This window comes from Anas acuta, chromosome 6, assembly GCF_963932015.1.
Source record: "Anas acuta chromosome 6, bAnaAcu1.1, whole genome shotgun sequence".
In the NCBI taxonomy this organism is placed as follows: domain Eukaryota; kingdom Metazoa; phylum Chordata; class Aves; order Anseriformes; family Anatidae; genus Anas; species Anas acuta.
In genome coordinates this window covers 16,723,498-16,740,900 of record NC_088984.1, presented here as the reverse complement: position 1 = coordinate 16,740,900, position 17,403 = coordinate 16,723,498, and the positions used below count along the sequence as shown (strand labels likewise).

Genomic DNA, 17,403 nt, shown 5'->3' with positions numbered 1-17,403 from the left:
GGGTGACACCTCCCTGATGGTTCCTCAGAGTTGTGCTGGCACAGATGTGCATCATCACTGTTGTAGCCCTGCTGCTTCGTCAGGGGATCCCCCCTTGCCAAAAACCCAGGAGAGGCTTCTCCAAAGTGGGGGGGACTACGGAGAAGCAGCAGCCAAAAATCAACCTCGTCCCCTTGCGAGAAGGGGACAGAGAGCAGGGCACACGCTGTCCCTGCAGCCCTGGCCTCCTCCCAGCTCTGCTTTCACAGTCATTTGAAAAATGACTTAAAAGATGACTCCTGCAAATGGCACTTCCCCCTCCTCCCTCCCTCTCCCCCCGCTCACAAGCCAGCCCTGTCCCCAGCAAGGTGAGGCTGGTGGCAATCAAGGCTGCAGCGAAGCTCTCGCTGCCCGGGGCAGCGCTGGGGCTGTGCAGCAGGAATTAGCCCGGGCTCCCTGGGGACAGGATCATGTTCGTGCCAGATGTGTCCCTGCTCCAGAGGAATGTGATTAAGGCCACCTGGAGAGGCTCTCACAGGGCGACAGCCAGCACTGCGGCACCTGCTCCCCCTGAGAGCAGGAGTGTGCACGGGAGCAGCTTCCCGGGGCCAGCATTAGCTGTGACAGACCAAATCCATAAGCAGGGGGCTCCAGCTTCCCCTGCAGATGGGGCCCTGCCCTTCCCGTGCCTGCCCTGGCTGAGGGTCCCTACCACACCTCTCGCCGTGCCAGTGCGGGGCTGCCCGGGGCCAAAGCATATTCGCTTGTGGCTTTTCCAGCTGGGTCATGAGAAATGCAGCCCCGGCGGCGAGATCACGGCATGAGGGAGCTGCACAGCACAAGGCTTTAATTACAGTCGGAACACGCGGGGATGAGGCCAGCCAAGCACATCCACCTAATTTCCTCTCCTATTAAGCCTGCCCTGCTTTTGTGTGACCCCGGCCCAGCCTTGCTGCTAATGGCGCGTTGCTGCGGAGGTCACAGCTGGCTCTGTAGCAGCCTCGCCGACGCTGCCTCGCTGCGTGTGTGAGCGGGGCTGTGCTCGCAGATACCATTACTGCAGGGTTCGTGCTACAGAAAGTGTGTCAGCCAGCTGCCGTGCAGCGGTTTCGCAGGCGAGGCCGTTCCACCAGGCACGGGCAGCTCTGTCTTTGTCTCCGGCTGCGCGATGAACCCAGGCAGGCAAGCAGGGAGGTTACGTGGTGTCGTGGCATCGCCGCCGAGGCCTGCTGGTAGCCTGCACTCAGGACATTTCCTCTTCCTGATCTCTCCTGTGTGGCCTCAGCCTGCAAAATCATTCCTGGTTCCCCTCCCTGCGCTGCCCTGGCACGGCGGCTCCATCCTCCTCCTCCCAGGCTGGGACAAGAGCCTGCCACGGGTCCCCTTTGGCCATGACCATACGAAGGAGGCAGCAGCATCCCTCCCTGCAGCCACGGGGCAATGCCCGTGGGGACGGCAGCCAGCTTTGGGGAAGGCCGGGGACAGGTCCCAGCCTGCCGTTCCCATGGGGAGGCAGGTTTGTGGCTGTGCCTGCAAGGGCAGGTGCCTCCCGGCTCAGCCCTTCCTTCTCTCCCCGGAGCATGTCCTGGGGCTGGTGAGTCCATTTTTTTGGTGGAAGGAGGGCAGAAAGGGGGCAGAGCAGGGGGCTGGCACTGTGACAGGGTTGTATGGGGTTCAAGTGTGACAGGCTTTTTGTGATTTTTCAATTTACATTTATGAAGTTTGAGGGGCCAAGGCAAGGACCTACAGAGATCCAGGGGGAAGGAGAAACTTTTCCAGTGACATTGGCTCCAAGCTTTGCCAAGGGGCTGGTCTTGACCAGCAATTTCCCAACAGCAGGGCCGTGTGATGGTGCCAATGCTATCTCCTAACAGAGATGTGTCAGCCCCTCCTGGCTGCAGAGAGTAAAAATAGCCGGAGAAGAGAGCTCAAGCATATTGAACCCAGCTGGCAGAAACAGAAACCCAAATAGTTTGCCCAAATACACAATGGTTTAAAATAATTCACGTGATAATTTTGGGAGTGGACTTCCTATTTTTAGGATTTCTCCAGACAAGGGTGAGCGCTGACTTCTGTAAAGATAAACCTCTCAGACAGCAGAGGTGGGAGAAGCCCACGGTCAGAGTGCGGCCCTGGGCCAGCACCGAGCCCCTGCCAGGGAGTTTGCACATTGCAGGGCATCCCCCAGGGCTGGGCTGGGGCAGCCCCTCGGCTCCTCTCCTCTCCTACACGGGCATTCGGTGGTCTGGCAAAATAACCTCCTGCTTATGGCAGCACCCAGCAGCCTCCTGCGCTGGTCCTGCAAGGTGGGGGTACCCCCTGAGCCCACCCTTCTTCTGTGCTTCCCCGAGCACAGCTGAGGAAGGCGGCGGGGAGCATGCAGGTGGAGCAGCCTGCAGGCAGAGCTCATGAATGCTCCAGGCTGCATCTGACCACACTGCACGTGCTGTAGCTGGGCACTCATACTGCCTCCCTCCTCTTCTGCACGGTCAGCAGCGCTGCTGGGACCTGGAGAGGGTGCTGCGGGGCCAGGCGCTGGCTGTCCCGCTGCGGGACCAGCCCAGGAGTAGGGCAGCCACCACCCCTGCACCTGGGCAAGCTCAGCCCTCTGCCACAAGCCTCAGAAACAACCAGTGACCCTGAGTGAGGGAAGTGGGGGACACCTCCTGTGCCCCACTGCAGCACCTGCCCCAGGCTGAGTGTGGCTGGAGGACGTCTGACCCAGTGCCACACGGACCCCACGGCAGGAGCAGCCAGCAGCTCGGGGAGATGCAGAAGGGTGCTGGGTCAGGCCGGTGTGCTGTCCGCCTGGTTTGGCTCCTGCCTGGGAAGAAAACGTGGAGGGAACATGTATTTATTGAGATGTTTCCTCTGTATTCAGCACGTGCCTGCAGGCTGGGTAAAGAAACGGGCACGTGCTGAGCGTGCAGGCACACGCACGTACGGATACACGCAGGCATGGGTGCACATTCCTGGTTAAACAGGGGGCTCTTGACCACTGTTTCCAGTGGCCAGCATGAGGTCTCCAACTCCGCCAGCCTGGTTTTGTGCAGTAACCAGCCACTGGGTGATGGTGCAGAGCCTACCTCTGTGTGGGTGGTGCTGTGATACCCCCTGCTCCAGCCAGGCTTGTTCCCTCACTGCCTGCTGGTGCAGCCCAGAAACAAATTTTGTCAGGGAATTTCAATTTGATTTATTCCCAGTTACCAAACTTCTAGTTACTGATTCTGGTGCTAAAGAAAAACAACAAATAAACAAATGGTTAGGGAAAAGACCCCCCTGCTTCCTGCTCTCCAGCCCCTTGCCCCGCTTCGCTCGGTCCCAACCCACCCCTGCTGTTACACGCTGCAGAGCTGCCCAGTTCGTTGGGGAACAGAGCCAGACATGGTTCCTGTGAAGAGTTTATTGGTGTAGCTGTTTCCACTACAGTCAGAGGAGTCACAACACGCAGCGACAACAGGCCTCCTACACTACACAGGGAGGACAGGACACACACGGCCACAGACACACGGAGACGCTCGTCTCTCCGCCCCGGGCCCTGCGGTGGGCCAGGCTGCGGGGCAGGAGCCAGCTGCTGGGGGCAGAAATACCCGGCAGGTATTTCTGTAGCCTCCTGGGGAGATGTGGGACCCTCCCGGCAGCGATGCACCCACCTTCTCCTGCAGGAGCCATGCTGATAAACAGGAACCAGGGCAGTGGCTTCTCCCAAATCCGATGGCCAGTCAGTGCTGAAGGGAGAAGCTGGGCTGCCATCTCCTTGGGCACTACCCTCAGAGCTGCTCACGTGCCAGAGCTGCTAGCTGCAGCCAGGGTGGCTTCTCCCTCTGCCTTGGCCCCAGGCAGCACTGCCAGTGGTGTCCAGGGCAGCTCTGAATGGAGGCTGCTGGTCCAGGAGACCCCAGGAGACATCCCTCAGAGCTGCCTGGAGGTGACCAGGGGGCTGAGTGCTGGGCACACTGAATGCTGCTCCTTCCCGGTCAGCGGGGACCCCTGGAGATGACAAGTCACTCCAGCATGTCAGCAGAAATGGGGCCATGGGGTTCAGTGACTTCACTGCAGGGCTGCAGGGAGCCGGCCCTGGTGGATCACTGCGCATGGAAAAAGAGGGGAACCACAGGACTGTTTTGTGCTCCAGCACTAAATCTCTTGTATAGCTTCTTAAATGTGGTTTGTGCTCAAGGACGGGGAGCTGGGGATCAGGAACTGGGATGTAACCCTGTGAGGAATTTTTACTCGGACCCCTGTAACCTTTTTAAATGTGCAGAATGGCACAGGACTCCTTGGTCCCTGCAACAGGGCACACAGCCAAGGCAGCCTGAAGGGTACCTGCTCATCCCCTCCCCGTGCTGTTTTCCTTTTGAGAAGAGTGTTGTGAAAGTTAGGAGGAAATGATCAGCCTCCTGCATGCCAAACAAGAGTGGAAACGAGTCCTGTGGGAGGGTGACTGGGCAGATGAAGGCCTAGAGGACGGGGCCTGTAGAGCACCCCTCATCTGCAAGACGTCAGAGCCCAGAAAGTGCCTGTCCCACTGGTGCAGGGGGAGCTGTGCTGGCCGAAGAAGAGCACTGGTCCCTCCTTGCCTGTGTACTGGGGCACACACTGAGGTGGCAGCGCCTCCCAGGGAGCCCCAGGCTCAGGAGGGTGCATGGGATGGCAGTTTGGCTGTGAAGGCAGAGGGAGCAGGAGGAAGGCATCTGCCAGCTGAGCATGGAGGCTGCTCTCACTGCCCAGCCTGCGAGGAGCCCGCTGGCCATCCACTGGCCTGTCCCCGTGCCTGCTCGATGGTGCGTGGTGCTGTGACACCCAAGCTTCGTGGGAGTGGAGTGGGACACAGTGGGACCAGCTGGCAGAGCTCCCCTTCACCGCCTGCAGACTGAGCACAGGCTGCCTCCAGCAGGGAGTGGGCAGCCCCCTGACCCACGGGCACTCTGCAACCACACCGCTTCGGGGTGTGAGAGGCATCTCTCGGCCCACCAGGTCCGAAAAGAGAGAGACTCACAGCTTCTGCCGAGCGAGTGATGGGGCAGCAGGAGCCAGGGCTGCCTCCTGGGGGGCTATGGAACAGCCATTTGTTGGTCCAGGCAAGGCTGCATGGCTCACGGCAAGTCTCCAGTTAGTCCTCAGGAGCGACGAGCAGGCGTGAGCAGCTGTCCCGCGCGTGGGGACGGCAGGCCCCAGCTCACACAGGCATGTGCAGCTCGTTGTACTCATCCCGGCCGTCCTCGTCGAAGTTTGGTTCCGCATCCTCAGAGTCCAACTGGGGAGAGACAGAGACAGGGCTTTGAGGGCCACAGCAGCCCCCAGCACGGGGCACACCTGGTGCCAAGGGAACAGCGTGCAGCGAGCCAGGCAGCTCTCTTCTCTGGGAAGAGCAAAGCTCTTGCTTCTTTCCCTCCCCAAAGGCCTGTCTTTTCTACCCCTCATGCCCACACATGCTTCCCCAGCCCAATGCCCAATGCTGTAAGCATTTTATTCTGACAGTGCTTGCTCACTGGTCCAGCACAGAAGCTCCTGCCTCCTGCCCTGCCAGCAACACCCAGGCACACAGCATTTTGGGGTGCTGCTCCGGGCTGCTCATCAACAGGAACTCAGGAGTTTGGCAGCACCCAGGGAGCTGCCAACACCAAAGGTGCTGGCTCTGTGTTTAAGTGCTCCTCTGCCAAGCAGCTGCAGGCACTGGAGCGCTGCTCGGCTGTCCCTGCTGCTGCCTCAGCGGGGAAATAGGGGGTCTCCCTGATGAAGTAGCCACAAATAAGGAGGAGAATGGAAAAGAAAACTCTTACTGTGTGGCAGGATCCTCTGTTTCCTTACCCTAGGCTGCCCATCCACCCCATGTTCCATTCCCAGGGCTACAAGCTCTGAGGAAGCCACCGGCCCACCTAACTGCCGTTGAACAAAGACCACCAGACAACAGCAGGGGAAGACAAAGCTTTGCTGGCCAAGGATCTCCTCACAACAGTGTTGCAAGCAAGAGTGCGAGGACAGTTATCTGCTTACGGCTTTGAGCTCCCTGTCGTGGAAGAAGCGGGGCAGCACGAAGCGTCGCAACGGCACTGTCATGATCAGGACGAAGGGGAAGGCCAGGGATGCCACTGTCGATTTCACCACCCAAAGCAGCACAATGCAGGCCAGTTGGATGCAGGTGAAGAGGTTCATTCTCCAGGTCTTTACCTAGGGAGGTAAATCCAGTCTGACAACACATTTTCCTCCCGCACAGGTTAACAAAGGCCCAACTGGCCGAACACAACCCTTTTACATGGCACAGGACAGTAATGCAACACTGTCCTGTGCATTCTACCTGTTTGTACACTACAGCAAGGCAGAACCCTGTAGCACATCAGCATTTGTGCAGCCTATCCATCAGTGTAGCGCCCCTACAGCCATTTAAGCAATGCATTACCCCTGTGAACACTCTGTCCATCCGACATCCTGGCAACACACTTCTGTGTGCAGCCTGTCAGCACGCTCTCCTAGCATTTTATCACCTCCATGTGCATCCTGCACTACTTCTGGACACAACCTTGCAGCACACCACCCCTCGGGGGTCACCAAACTAAGCATCACCAGCATCCTCTCTCACCTGCCTCTTCCTTCTCTGCTCTCCTGCAGCCTGCCTTTGCTCACCTTAACAACGTAGATGTGGTCAGGGTGGTGCTTGGATGGCATGAAGATCAGGAGCAGTCGCTCGTAGAGCTGGATGCCGGTGAGGGACGTAACCCCCATGTAGAGGAAGATGCCAAAGAGCACAGCCAGCGGGATCTGCCGCAGCATGTTCCCCATCACAATGGACAGGCCTGCAGAGACAGAGCTCAGGGCATGCTCTTCTCATGCACCCAGCCCTCCCCCACCTCCTCTCTATCTGTCTTGGGGTACATGGGTTCAGAGGAGTCTGGCTGGAGGGGGTGTGGAGAAGGACTGACTGTGGGGTCAGTTACCCAAGGCTTCCAGAGAGGAGCTGGCAGGAGGGTAAGCAGAGGCAGTCCTGCAGCAAGCAGGCAAAGTGCAAGCTGGTCTGTGGGGCAGGGACACAGCCAGGGTGAGATTTGAGTGTCTGGCCCTACCCCACCCCCTCACTCCTTCCCCCAAGCAGAGGCTCACCGACGAGGGCGGCAATAAGCACTCCTGTCACACGCTGCTCCTTCACCTCCTCAATCTTGGGCTTCTCCCCTGGTGCAATGGCCTTGCTCATGACCGTCAGGGCGTTGACGTGGGTGACAGAGCGCACGGTTGCTGCGGTCAGCCAGGGCAGCCCAAAGAGGGCACAGAGCCCCCCCATCGTGCCAATGAGCAGCAGGTCCAGGTGGAAGCCAGAGCCTTTCAGTAGCTTCCTCTCCTTTTTGCTCACAATCAGCCTGGGAGGAAAGAGAGTTTGTATCAGCCAGGCACAACCTACATACATCACAGGAAGCGTCCAGTGCCCATGGACAGCCTCGCAACTGGGACAATGATTATTCCCTGAACAGGGCACACGTGGGGACAACAAGGAGATGGCCAGGAGATGGCAGATGCCAACCTCAGATCAGAGGTTTTGTCCTGTGCTTGTCTGAGGCAGGTCTCCACCACACTGTATTCCCAGGAGGAGAGCCACAAGACAGTGGAAGAACCCAAGAAGATGTGGTCTGAAACGGGCAGGGTCCTGCCCTTGCTGTCCCACCGGGATGTGAGGCACACCTCCACACCCATGGCACCAGCACCCACCCCAGCCCTGCCTGCCTGGAGGTGAGCGATGGTTGGTGTTGGCAGGGGAGGTACTCACGTAGTGATCTGCGTCTCCATGAAGATAAGGATGAAGACCAGGAGGGCAGGGATGGCAGAGGCAAACATCATCCACAACGGAAAGGTCCCACTGCTGCCCATGGGGTGAATGAACCAACCACGCTTGTGAGGAGATGTGACCGACAGGCCAGACGGGACATTCAGCTTCTGGTGGTGTAGCCGCAAAACCGAGCAGTTATTCATCAACACTCACATGCCCACAGCCTCACACGGGTCTGGCCTTGATCCTCCTGGCCTCCCTGGTCTGAAGCTTCAGATGATGGAACAGCAACCCTGACCCAAGCTGGACTTTCTCATGGATAATCCCCTTCAGCGTAAAAAAATCCCATGTCCTCTCTTTCTAACAAGGGCCTCATTTCCTCTTTCAGCTACAGGAATTCACTTGGGTTTTGTCCAAAAGATCAACATCTTCCCTCAAGAACCTCACCCCCATGTCAGGGCTTGCAGACCATGTTTAAAATGCTCCTTGACCTCTGCTTGGAGCATCCAAGTGCCCTGAACTGGTCACTCTTCTCTGAGGTGGTTTTCCAGACACTAAGCCTTTTCGGTGACATTTTTCAATATTGTTTTTGCACCGGGGACCCCAGAACTAGACACATTCTCTGGAAATGTCCTCACTCTTATCATGTTCAGTGGGAATATCATGTTTGTGCTCTCATGAGAGACCACACAGACTCCTATTTGTACATGGCCCCAACCCTGCGTTCACTAGCATTTAAAGTCTTGGCTCTGCCCTGCTTTACAGCAGTTCTTGCTATCTGTCAGCACGAACACTGCAGTGAGAGTTTATGATTTGCATTTATGTTAATCAGCATAAGTATGAATAATATTTCTGGAATGCTTGTACTTGAGCTAAGCTGTGCAACTAAGTACTGTTTTCTCAGAAAGCCATGTACATATGCTGAGTTGATAGTGAAATGATAATGCTTCTGATATTAATTGTTGAAGTGTAGAACGGTATGAAAAGGATGTAACAAAGTGTATGATTTCACCAACGTCTGATAAAACCAGATTTTACATTGAGATTTAAATGAAAAAGAATGCATTTGGAATCCATTAAGCCTTGGGCTGTCTTGATAGAGAGCTTGCATGCTGAACAGGAGTTACCTTTCACCCTCTCCCTAGCGTTAGTTGACAGAAAGAGCAAAACAAAAGGATAAAACTATGCATCTATTAAAAAGGGGAAAAAAAGGAAACCTATGAGATGGGTATGTTTGATAACTAAGTTTGTGCACAAACTAGGAAAGAGATCACTGTGCTTGAGATAAAATGATCAAAATGCTTAGTAGCCTATCGTTAAGAGGAGCATACACATGGAGTTGGAGTACTGAAAACTTGACTGTACACCACTGAAAATACTCTATATGCCACCCCTTTTAGTGTGAATAAATTGATTACGTCTTGTTGAATGAAAACAAGTTTCTAGAGTTACAAACATGGAATTAACTGCATTGTTTAACTTTGATCCTCTAAAACCTCCCCTACCAACCGCAGGGATATCAGAGGGGTGTCAGGGGCACTCCGGTCCCTGTAGCTCTGGTCTCTGTCTCAGCAAGACCCTTGGAGCTTCCTTTCAGCGTGGGAGTAAGGACAAGGGGAGCGTCTCTGTTTGCTTTGCACTGTTATGACTAACAAGGCAGGAAATATAAATCCCCAGTTGCACAAGAGCATGCTTCGGTGTGGCACGGATCACTGGCTGTGCTGGAGGAGGGGCTCCGAGCGCAGCGCTGGCACCTACCTGCGTGTACGTGTCTGTGATGGTGTAATCCACCAGCACCATGACCAGGATTGAGATGGGGATCCCAAAGTCTCCAATGATCCGCCGAGCCTGCAGAACAAACACTCTTGGTGGCAAAGGGCAAAGGTTGGCTCCTTACACCCAGTTGTAAGCTTTCTCCTGTATTCTAGTTTAACAGACTTGTATCCAGCCAAATGAGCTTTCCCTGGGCCCAGGGGATTTTTCAGAAAAGCTCACTGGAGCAGGACAGTGCAGATACCATCATCAACAGCCAGCTCTCATCCACAGCCTAAGTCAGACTACCATCCCTTCTGCATAGTATTTAAAAGACTGTTGGTGTTTCTTTGTCAGATGGTCCCTAATAGCACCAGCATCACATGGAGTAAAGTAACACTCCAGGGTGCAGTTGTGGTCATACAGGGCTGGATAAGACACAAATGGGACAGAGTTCTGTGGTCAAATTCATTCAAATTTTCACCAAGCAAACACTCTGAAGAACAAAAGGCTGCAGTAAGAAGCATTATTTATTTGGCATATCCCTTATCCCTAACATCTGGGTCCCACAAACCTCTCACCTTTCCTCCTAAGAAACGGCTGTTCTTGAACTTGCGCATGAAGAAGGCAATGAAGAAGGTGCCCAGCATGAGGATGAGGGAGAGGAGGGCAGTGTTGGGCTGCATCCTGATTCCCAGTGACATCGCATCTGCAGAAAGCATGCTGGCATTCAGGCTGCTCTGCACGTTCGGTGGGTAAAACTTCAGCAGAGGATGTTCTGCAAACACCTGGGCAGGTGAGAGAAGCAGCAGGCACTGTCACCACAAGAAGGGGCAGGGGACACTGTTGCTGTTGGGGACAGGGGTGTGTAGAAGGTACCCGAATGGGGGCCCAAGAGACATGGCAGCCCATCCCCCCGGGGAAGGTTCACCTTGTACAGTTTGTAGAAGGTCTCGTAGATGAAGATGAGGGAGATGAGGAAAGCAAAGATTTCCTGGGTGAAGGGCGAGATGTAGCGCACCAAGAAGCTTCCCTCAGCTGCCACGATAATGAAGATGAAGACGATGAGCCACAAACCAATCCACACTCTGCCTGTCAGATACTCAATGCCTTGTGTCTGGCAGAACTGAAATGGAAAGGGCAATGAGTTACTCACACCTCCTCAGGCTGCCTCCCTCATCTCCTCCCCATTAAGATCACGGTCTCCTGGAAAAAGGCATCCTCATCTCCACAGGCAACCAACACAGAGACCGCGAATTCAAGGCTGGAATCACAGGTAAAGCTGCAGACCTTTCATTAACACCAGCCAGCTCACCCCAAGCAGGCGTACAGAGGTACACCTTTGTACACCATGACTGGACAAAGCAAAACCAACAATGAAAAAGTGAGGTTACAGAACAGAAGAGAAATCCCCCCTGCACAATGGCATCACCAGCTCCAAACTCTTGACACCCCAAGATGAAAACCTAGCTGTAGGAAAAAACATGCTTTATACACCCAGACATGTCAGCAGCCAGAAAAAAGAAGGATTAAACCCACTGTTTAGAGGTAAGGAGACACAAGGATACTTTAACAGTGAAGAGATCATGCTTCTTGAGAAAAAAAAAACAAAACATGTCCATCCTGCCTGGGCAAGGTATCTGCACGCACCCTTGGGCTCATCCTGAGAGGCAGAATGTGCATGGGATTTCCAAAATGGGTGACACACTGAATGTTTTCGGGTTCCCATACAAGGAAATCTGGGTACGGATAACAGTTCTGAAACTGTCTTCAGATGAAGCCTCAAGAACAAGGAAGGATGGCGGAGCAGTATTTTAGGAAGCAGCTCCAAGTGCCCACTGGGCTGCAGCACAGGGCTGGGGGACAAAGCTTCTCTGGCAGTCAGCAGGTAAAGGAGTGCTGTCACCATTGTCACACCCAAACAGGGTCAGCCTGTAGGATACAGCAACGGGAGACAGACATCCCAGCAGTGTGACCTGGAAGGGGTCAGCATAGATAAGGCCAGCCCCAGCTGAACTGAGGACAGCCTGGTAGGACACAGGGTGTCCACAGTAACACAGTCCCTTGGGAGAGCTAGGAAATGCTGGCTGCCCTCTGCAGCACATGGGCAGAGCGAATGGGTGCCAAGCACAGACACTGCTTCACAAGTACCTTGTAAAAAGCTTCTTCAAACACCAGCAGAGGCCCTGAGAAGCCAATGACCAGGAGCGGCTGGGCTCCAAGCAGGGAGAAGAGGATCCCTAAAACCGAGGTGGAGATTATCAGCTCGGAGACCCCCATGAGACCCTCAGTTTTCTCTCCTGGGAAAGAGAACAGTATGTGAGTGTTACAGACAGACACAGGCGCTGTCTCCATAGACAGGTAGTCTGTAGACTCCACGCAGAGGAGGCAGGTCCCTGTCCCACCGGTCAGAGGTCCCCTGCGCCGGGCAGGGAGTGCAGACGGAGACCAGGGAGCCTTGGGTGATGGCTCCCGGTGCCTGCCTCCAGCCCTGGGCTCCTCTGGCTGGAACAGCACAGCCTGCCTGGAGAGCGCTCAGAGAGGGGCAGTGAGCCGAGGCTGGAGAGGCCGAGCAGCAGCGAGGGGACAAGGCAGCGGCCACAGCGCAGCACCGCTGCGCTCCCTCAGCAAGCGGCACCGAAGCCCACCCCAGCACAGCATCACACAGACACAGCCAGTGTTCCAGCGTGCAAAGAGCAGACCAGAAAGCAGGCCCATTACCTAGGAGTCCCCCGAAGGTGATGGCAGGAGAGAGAGCAGCAAAGTAGATGAAGAGAACGGCCGCGAGACACTGGCTGTGCAAGGCGTCTCTGATGTCACTGAGGTATTTGGGGTACCTGCGCTTTATGTCCCGAACCAGACCTCCAAAAAATATTCCAGTCCGCTTCAAAGGGTCGTCCTCAGCTTCCTCCTCCTCTTCCTCAGCTTTCACTTCACACAGCTCTGGAGGTGCATGGAGGGCAGGGCTTGAGCGAGGGAATTCGGGGCCACCCTTGGGCTGCCCTTTCTCCATACCCCATGGAGACCTTTCTCCTGCAGCGCTAACCTGCTGGGCCCCCTATGACTGCACATCCCATTGCCTCTAGCTGCCCCCAGACACTGTCCTGCCTCCCCTTGGCCCCCCTCTCTGCTGCCCCCCACCAATGCTGCCCACTGCTGGAGCCAGGCCCCGCTCACCCCTCTGCCAGGCTCTGTGAGGGGAGGGCCCACTGGGGCACGGAGGGCACTAGGCACAAATTCTTTTGCCCAAATTTGAGTGGAGAGACCTTTGGCTTCCTGGACATCCCCCTCTTTCATGGACTTCTGCTCCCTTTCCTTCCTCTTCCTTAGCAGCAACTTCTGGAAGGTGGCAATGGATTTGAGCAAGTCTTTGCCCTCCACCTCTGACGGGGGGATGACAATGCTGCAGTCCAAGAACTCATTGATTGCGTTGAGGAGGTCCTGACGGTCATCTGCCATGTACGCAGCCTCGTGGAAGTGCTGAGAGGGGCAGAGCAAGGAAGAAAGGGAGAAGGCTTAGAGCAAGACTGCACTCAGCTACCTGCAGACTGGAATCACAATGCTTGCTGTGACCCTGCAGTTAACATCCCACTCCCTCCACCCACTGCTTGTTTCACTGCTGCCACGCGGTGACCCACATTCCCTCCCACTGCTCCACCTATTGACATTTCCCTATATATCCTCCCTTCCCTATAAATCCTTCCCAGTGACCTCCTTGCTTCTCTCCCCCAGGCCCCACTGCTCTAGCCCATCCCTGGTAGCTACGTGTTCCACCAGACCACAGGGCTCCCCTCCTGTGACCTCTCCATCAAACCAGATCTGCGCTTCCCAGCTATCCTAGTGCCTCTTTCCCTAGTTAGCTGCTATACTTTGCCAGCCTGTGACAGTGTTTACTCCAGGCCACTTGCTGTACTGGGCCAAATCCTCCTCCTTACAAGCTCTGTATGTGCAAAGCCCAGCTCAGTAATATTTCAGAAGCCAGGCATCACAGAGATGAAAGACTTCAGGTGTCCCCTGTCCCTGCAGCTCAAAACTGGGGCTATGCAACAGACAGATGTCATCTTAGTCTGAACTTGGATTGGTTTTGAGGAACAAGCTGGTGGAGGCCTAACACACTGCAGATAAAGTACAACAAGCAGAGTGAGAGACATGTAAGTGAGGAGCAAGCATAGGAGGCTCTTTGGAGACTTGGACATAAGGATACAAAATATGGGAGAGGAAGGCAAAATGGGAGTGTACAGCATGAGGGAAGCTGTGCAGGTGAAACCAGGCAGAAAAAAATGGAGATGCTCCTGGCAGCAAGGACAAGATGACAAGGAGGGTCTCTGAGGAGACAGCGCTACTACAGGTAGTAGGGGAGGTAGCTGACAACTGTGCAGAAGTGCTGCATCGCCTCCTGCGTATCGCTGCAGTGAAAGGGCTAGAAGAAGATGAACAAGTGAGCAGCCTGTCTGTAAAGCAGGTAGGCGACAGCTAAGGTCTCTGCAGTGCACAGACTCCCTGGAGCCACGGCTTCCAGCTGTAAATGATACCGGGCTCCCTCCACGGCGCCAGCCACTGAGTAACCTTGCTACAGCCAGCCTCAGCTGCAGCAGCTGACTCCCCTGCTCCAGCTACAGAGCAGCAGGGCTCAGATGAGGAGATCAGCCCACAAACATAGCACTGAAGCTGGAATATGGCAGCTCACCTCTTCTGGCTCTAAGCACAGTCTCAACTAACTCCTGGGGAGCGATCTTTCAGCTGGGGGCCCTTGTAGCCCACAACCCACCTGCTCCGTGTGGACCTTTCAGTCCCCGTTTCAGGGAGAGGTCTGCATTGATGCCAGGAGTGGCAGTTTGTTATTTGGTTAAAGTTGCATGGCACCAGCCAGAAAGTCCCTGTGAACCTCCGACTCCTCCATCTTGGATGTATGCAGCAGATGCTCAGATTATCTTTTCTTTGTCTTTAATTCCTTACCAGGATAATAAATTTCACTTTCCTGCCATCTAGCCAGATGGGGAACTTCTAGCAGTGTCTGTGCCTGGCAGAAAAACCTTTCCGCCTCCTCATCTCTCCTGCATTGATGTGCTCCTCTGCATGGACGCCGCAGCCATGGGACTTAGAAAGCTTTGGCAAAACTCTTGATAAACAGTTCCCAGGCATTGTTAGGCCTTCTTGTCAGCGTTGCCTGGGCCAGATGTCATGGTCACAGACACCACTCAGCCTCCCCTCCTCTGTTTGTGAAATGTGAACTGAACACAAGTCTTCTTTCCTAACCTTGGGCAGCCCTTTGTTCCTGCTTTTATGCGTACCCCCTTTCTTCACCTCCCAGCCTAGCATGCTCTGTCCCAGCCAAACATCTACCCTCCTCTTCCCTCTGTACTGGAGCACCCTACCTTGGTTTAGCCAGGCTGCTCTTAAAAATCCTAGCTGCTCAGGCCTGTCTTTCCCACCTGGGCCTTTTCACAGCATCTCAGCAGCCCTCCTGTCCCAGGACTGACTTCTGAGGAACCACTGAAGCTCCCTTGCATTGTGTCAGCATTGTCGCTGGTCAGCTCCTCACCTTGTCGGACATGAGGGTGGAGATCGACCGGCCAATTTCATGGTAGTCCATGTTGGCCTGGCTCGGTCCCAGCAGCACAAAGATGAATCTGACAGGGATTGGGACCTCCAAGACAGATTCCAGGAAGACGGCCTCATTTAGTCGGACAAAGGCCATAGTTGGCTGCTCCAGGAACTGCACACAACCTATCGGGAGGCAATGTTTTGAGCACAGTTAATCATTGGGGTGAGCTGTACTGGGCTGCCTTGAACAGTGGAAACAGCAATGTAGGAGGTTCCCATGAGCCCTGCAGTCCTGTACTTGTTTCCAGACCACTGAAAGGACACCAAGCTTCATGCTGAGGACTGCTCAAAGTCCCTTGTTCACTGATTGTTCCCCAGCAATACCACTTACTCTCTTTAGCTCTCCCAGTTAGCACATTCTCTATCTCCTACACACGGGCTCTACTTACATTATAAGGGGCTGATTTTAAATCAGAAGGTTGTTTTCCACTAAGCCACTGCCTTATGGAAGGAAGCCTCTTACGTGTAGGCAGTTAGTTTTATCACACAAACTTCTAATTTCATCAAAGAATTAAATCAGGTTTGCTTGACATGACCTATTTCCCATAAACCTCACTGCTTGGCAATAATTACATTCTTATCCTTTAGCTCCTTATTAATTGAATCCCATATTAGCTCTGCCATTATTTTGGCCGAGAGGGACATCAGGTTAAACAACCTATAGGTACTGAATCACTGTACTTTGTTTCTTGAGCACTGACACCGTTAGCTTTATTCTGTTTTTCTCGTGTGTTCCCTGCATTCCTAGACCTTTTTCGGATGAAAAATGAGCCAGTTCTCTAAAGACTCATAGGTACAAATTACAGTTTGTTTGATGATGTCCGTGTCTCATGAGTGTGTTTGGCAGCCTTCTCGGTACCTAACAGATTGGGAAGCAGTCCCGCATCCTCCAGCATACCAGCCGCTTCCTTCTGATACTGAACACAAATGTTTATTGAGTACTTCTATTTCTCTGGCATTATTACTGATCTTTCTGCCATCTGTGTCCAGCAAAGAGCTGTGTTCTATGTTAGACTTGCAAATCTGGGCCATCTGAACAGCCACGAGAATCCCAAGATACAGAAATGACCAGTGTGTAGTTATCTGAGTATTCAAAGTGCATTTATCAAACTGATCTGGCCTCATCATGGTTTAGCATCAGCTTGGTTAAGCGGCCAAGTCTCTTTGCCCAAGTTTTCTATCTCCTAGACAGGCACTGACATTTACTGTGCCTGTAGCATAGTTCTGTTTGCTCAGACGTTAATGCCAGCAAAGTGCTGAAAAGGACTACTCTTGTGGTCAGAAGGCACTAAACTCACTGATGCTCGAGGCTGCCTGCCCACAGCCCTCATTTGTATAGAAAAATATATTTAGGCAGTGATATGGCAGATACCAGAGGCCTTGCCAGCGACTGGGCCCTGCTCCCAAAAACTCCAAGGCACATACAGCCAACACACAGCCAACAACTAAAACTAGCCAGGGGCAGGACCTAGGTGCTGGCAAGGTGTAATGAGTTAGCCAGGCTGGGGGCAGCAATGGTCAGAAGACAACACAAGGCCCTACAGCAGTGCTGGCAGTCAGTCCCTTGGGCACTGTTTATCCACTTCTGAGCTGCAAAATGGGATGTTTTGGTGAGGTGGCTAAACTTTCTCCTCTAAGCTGGAAACCAGTCCCCAACAGCAGTGTCTACCAACCTTTTCATGTTCAGTACTTCTTAATTTCAGAAAAAACTATTCAGTCACCTTTTACATTTACTACAAACAAAATGTGCATTATCTCTACAGAAGAGAGCATACAAGGCTCCCTTCTCACTTAAACTTTGGGAACATGTACTAGATGTTCACATACAGATCAGGAGAGAGAGCACCCACAGCTGGGACCTGAACTGGTCTCTTGGTGTCAGAGGAGTCCATGTATTGCCTCTTACCCACGAGAACCACTGTGGCCTCTGCATCTTCAGGAATCTTCTCCATCAGCTTCAGGTATTTACGGTGCCCCTCGGAGTTATGGAGATGCAGGTTTTTCTGACGGGGAGAACACAAACAAGTAAGGACAGTGCCCCTGTGCCTTGGTTTCCCTATATTAGTAGGGCTTCCTTGCAGTGAAAGGTCATCCTGCAAACGCCAGGGCTGTTGCTGCCACCGCAAGCTCCAGCAGACATTCACATACAGTGTGAGGCTATAATTAGGTCCCAAAATCATAACGCAGTGACCTGATTTCCAGCACTCCAGGTGATCCAGGGGAGCTCAGCCCTGGCAATGATAAGACCTCCTGTGACAGGGCCTAGAAGTGGGCATCAGGAGTTGCTGTGTGCCATCACAGGCCAAACGGTG

At 54.0% G+C, this 17,403-nt stretch overlaps 1 protein-coding gene across 2 annotated transcripts in view; it reads right to left on the bottom strand.

Annotated features, from left to right (window-relative positions):
• Positions 1–3,367: 3,367 nt before the first annotated feature.
• The window catches only part of SLC4A3 (solute carrier family 4 member 3), a 33,632-nt gene continuing 19,596 nt past the window's right edge, over positions 3,368–17,403 (bottom strand). For both annotated transcript variants that reach the window (XM_068687650.1, XM_068687651.1), the window contains 13 exons: positions 16,998–17,094; positions 15,030–15,214; positions 12,754–12,967; positions 12,209–12,430; positions 11,639–11,787; positions 10,419–10,613; positions 10,069–10,275; positions 9,494–9,583; positions 7,736–7,902; positions 7,078–7,331; positions 6,604–6,773; positions 5,977–6,150; positions 3,368–5,236 (listed from right to left, as the gene is read on the bottom strand). In XM_068687650.1, coding sequence (XP_068543751.1) covers positions 5,159–5,236; positions 5,977–6,150; positions 6,604–6,773; positions 7,078–7,331; positions 7,736–7,902; positions 9,494–9,583; positions 10,069–10,275; positions 10,419–10,613; positions 11,639–11,787; positions 12,209–12,430; positions 12,754–12,967; positions 15,030–15,214; positions 16,998–17,094 — 2,202 coding nt within the window. In that variant the 3' untranslated portion in view covers positions 3,368–5,158. The remainder of the gene's footprint in view (positions 5,237–5,976; positions 6,151–6,603; positions 6,774–7,077; positions 7,332–7,735; positions 7,903–9,493; positions 9,584–10,068; positions 10,276–10,418; positions 10,614–11,638; positions 11,788–12,208; positions 12,431–12,753; positions 12,968–15,029; positions 15,215–16,997; positions 17,095–17,403) is intronic.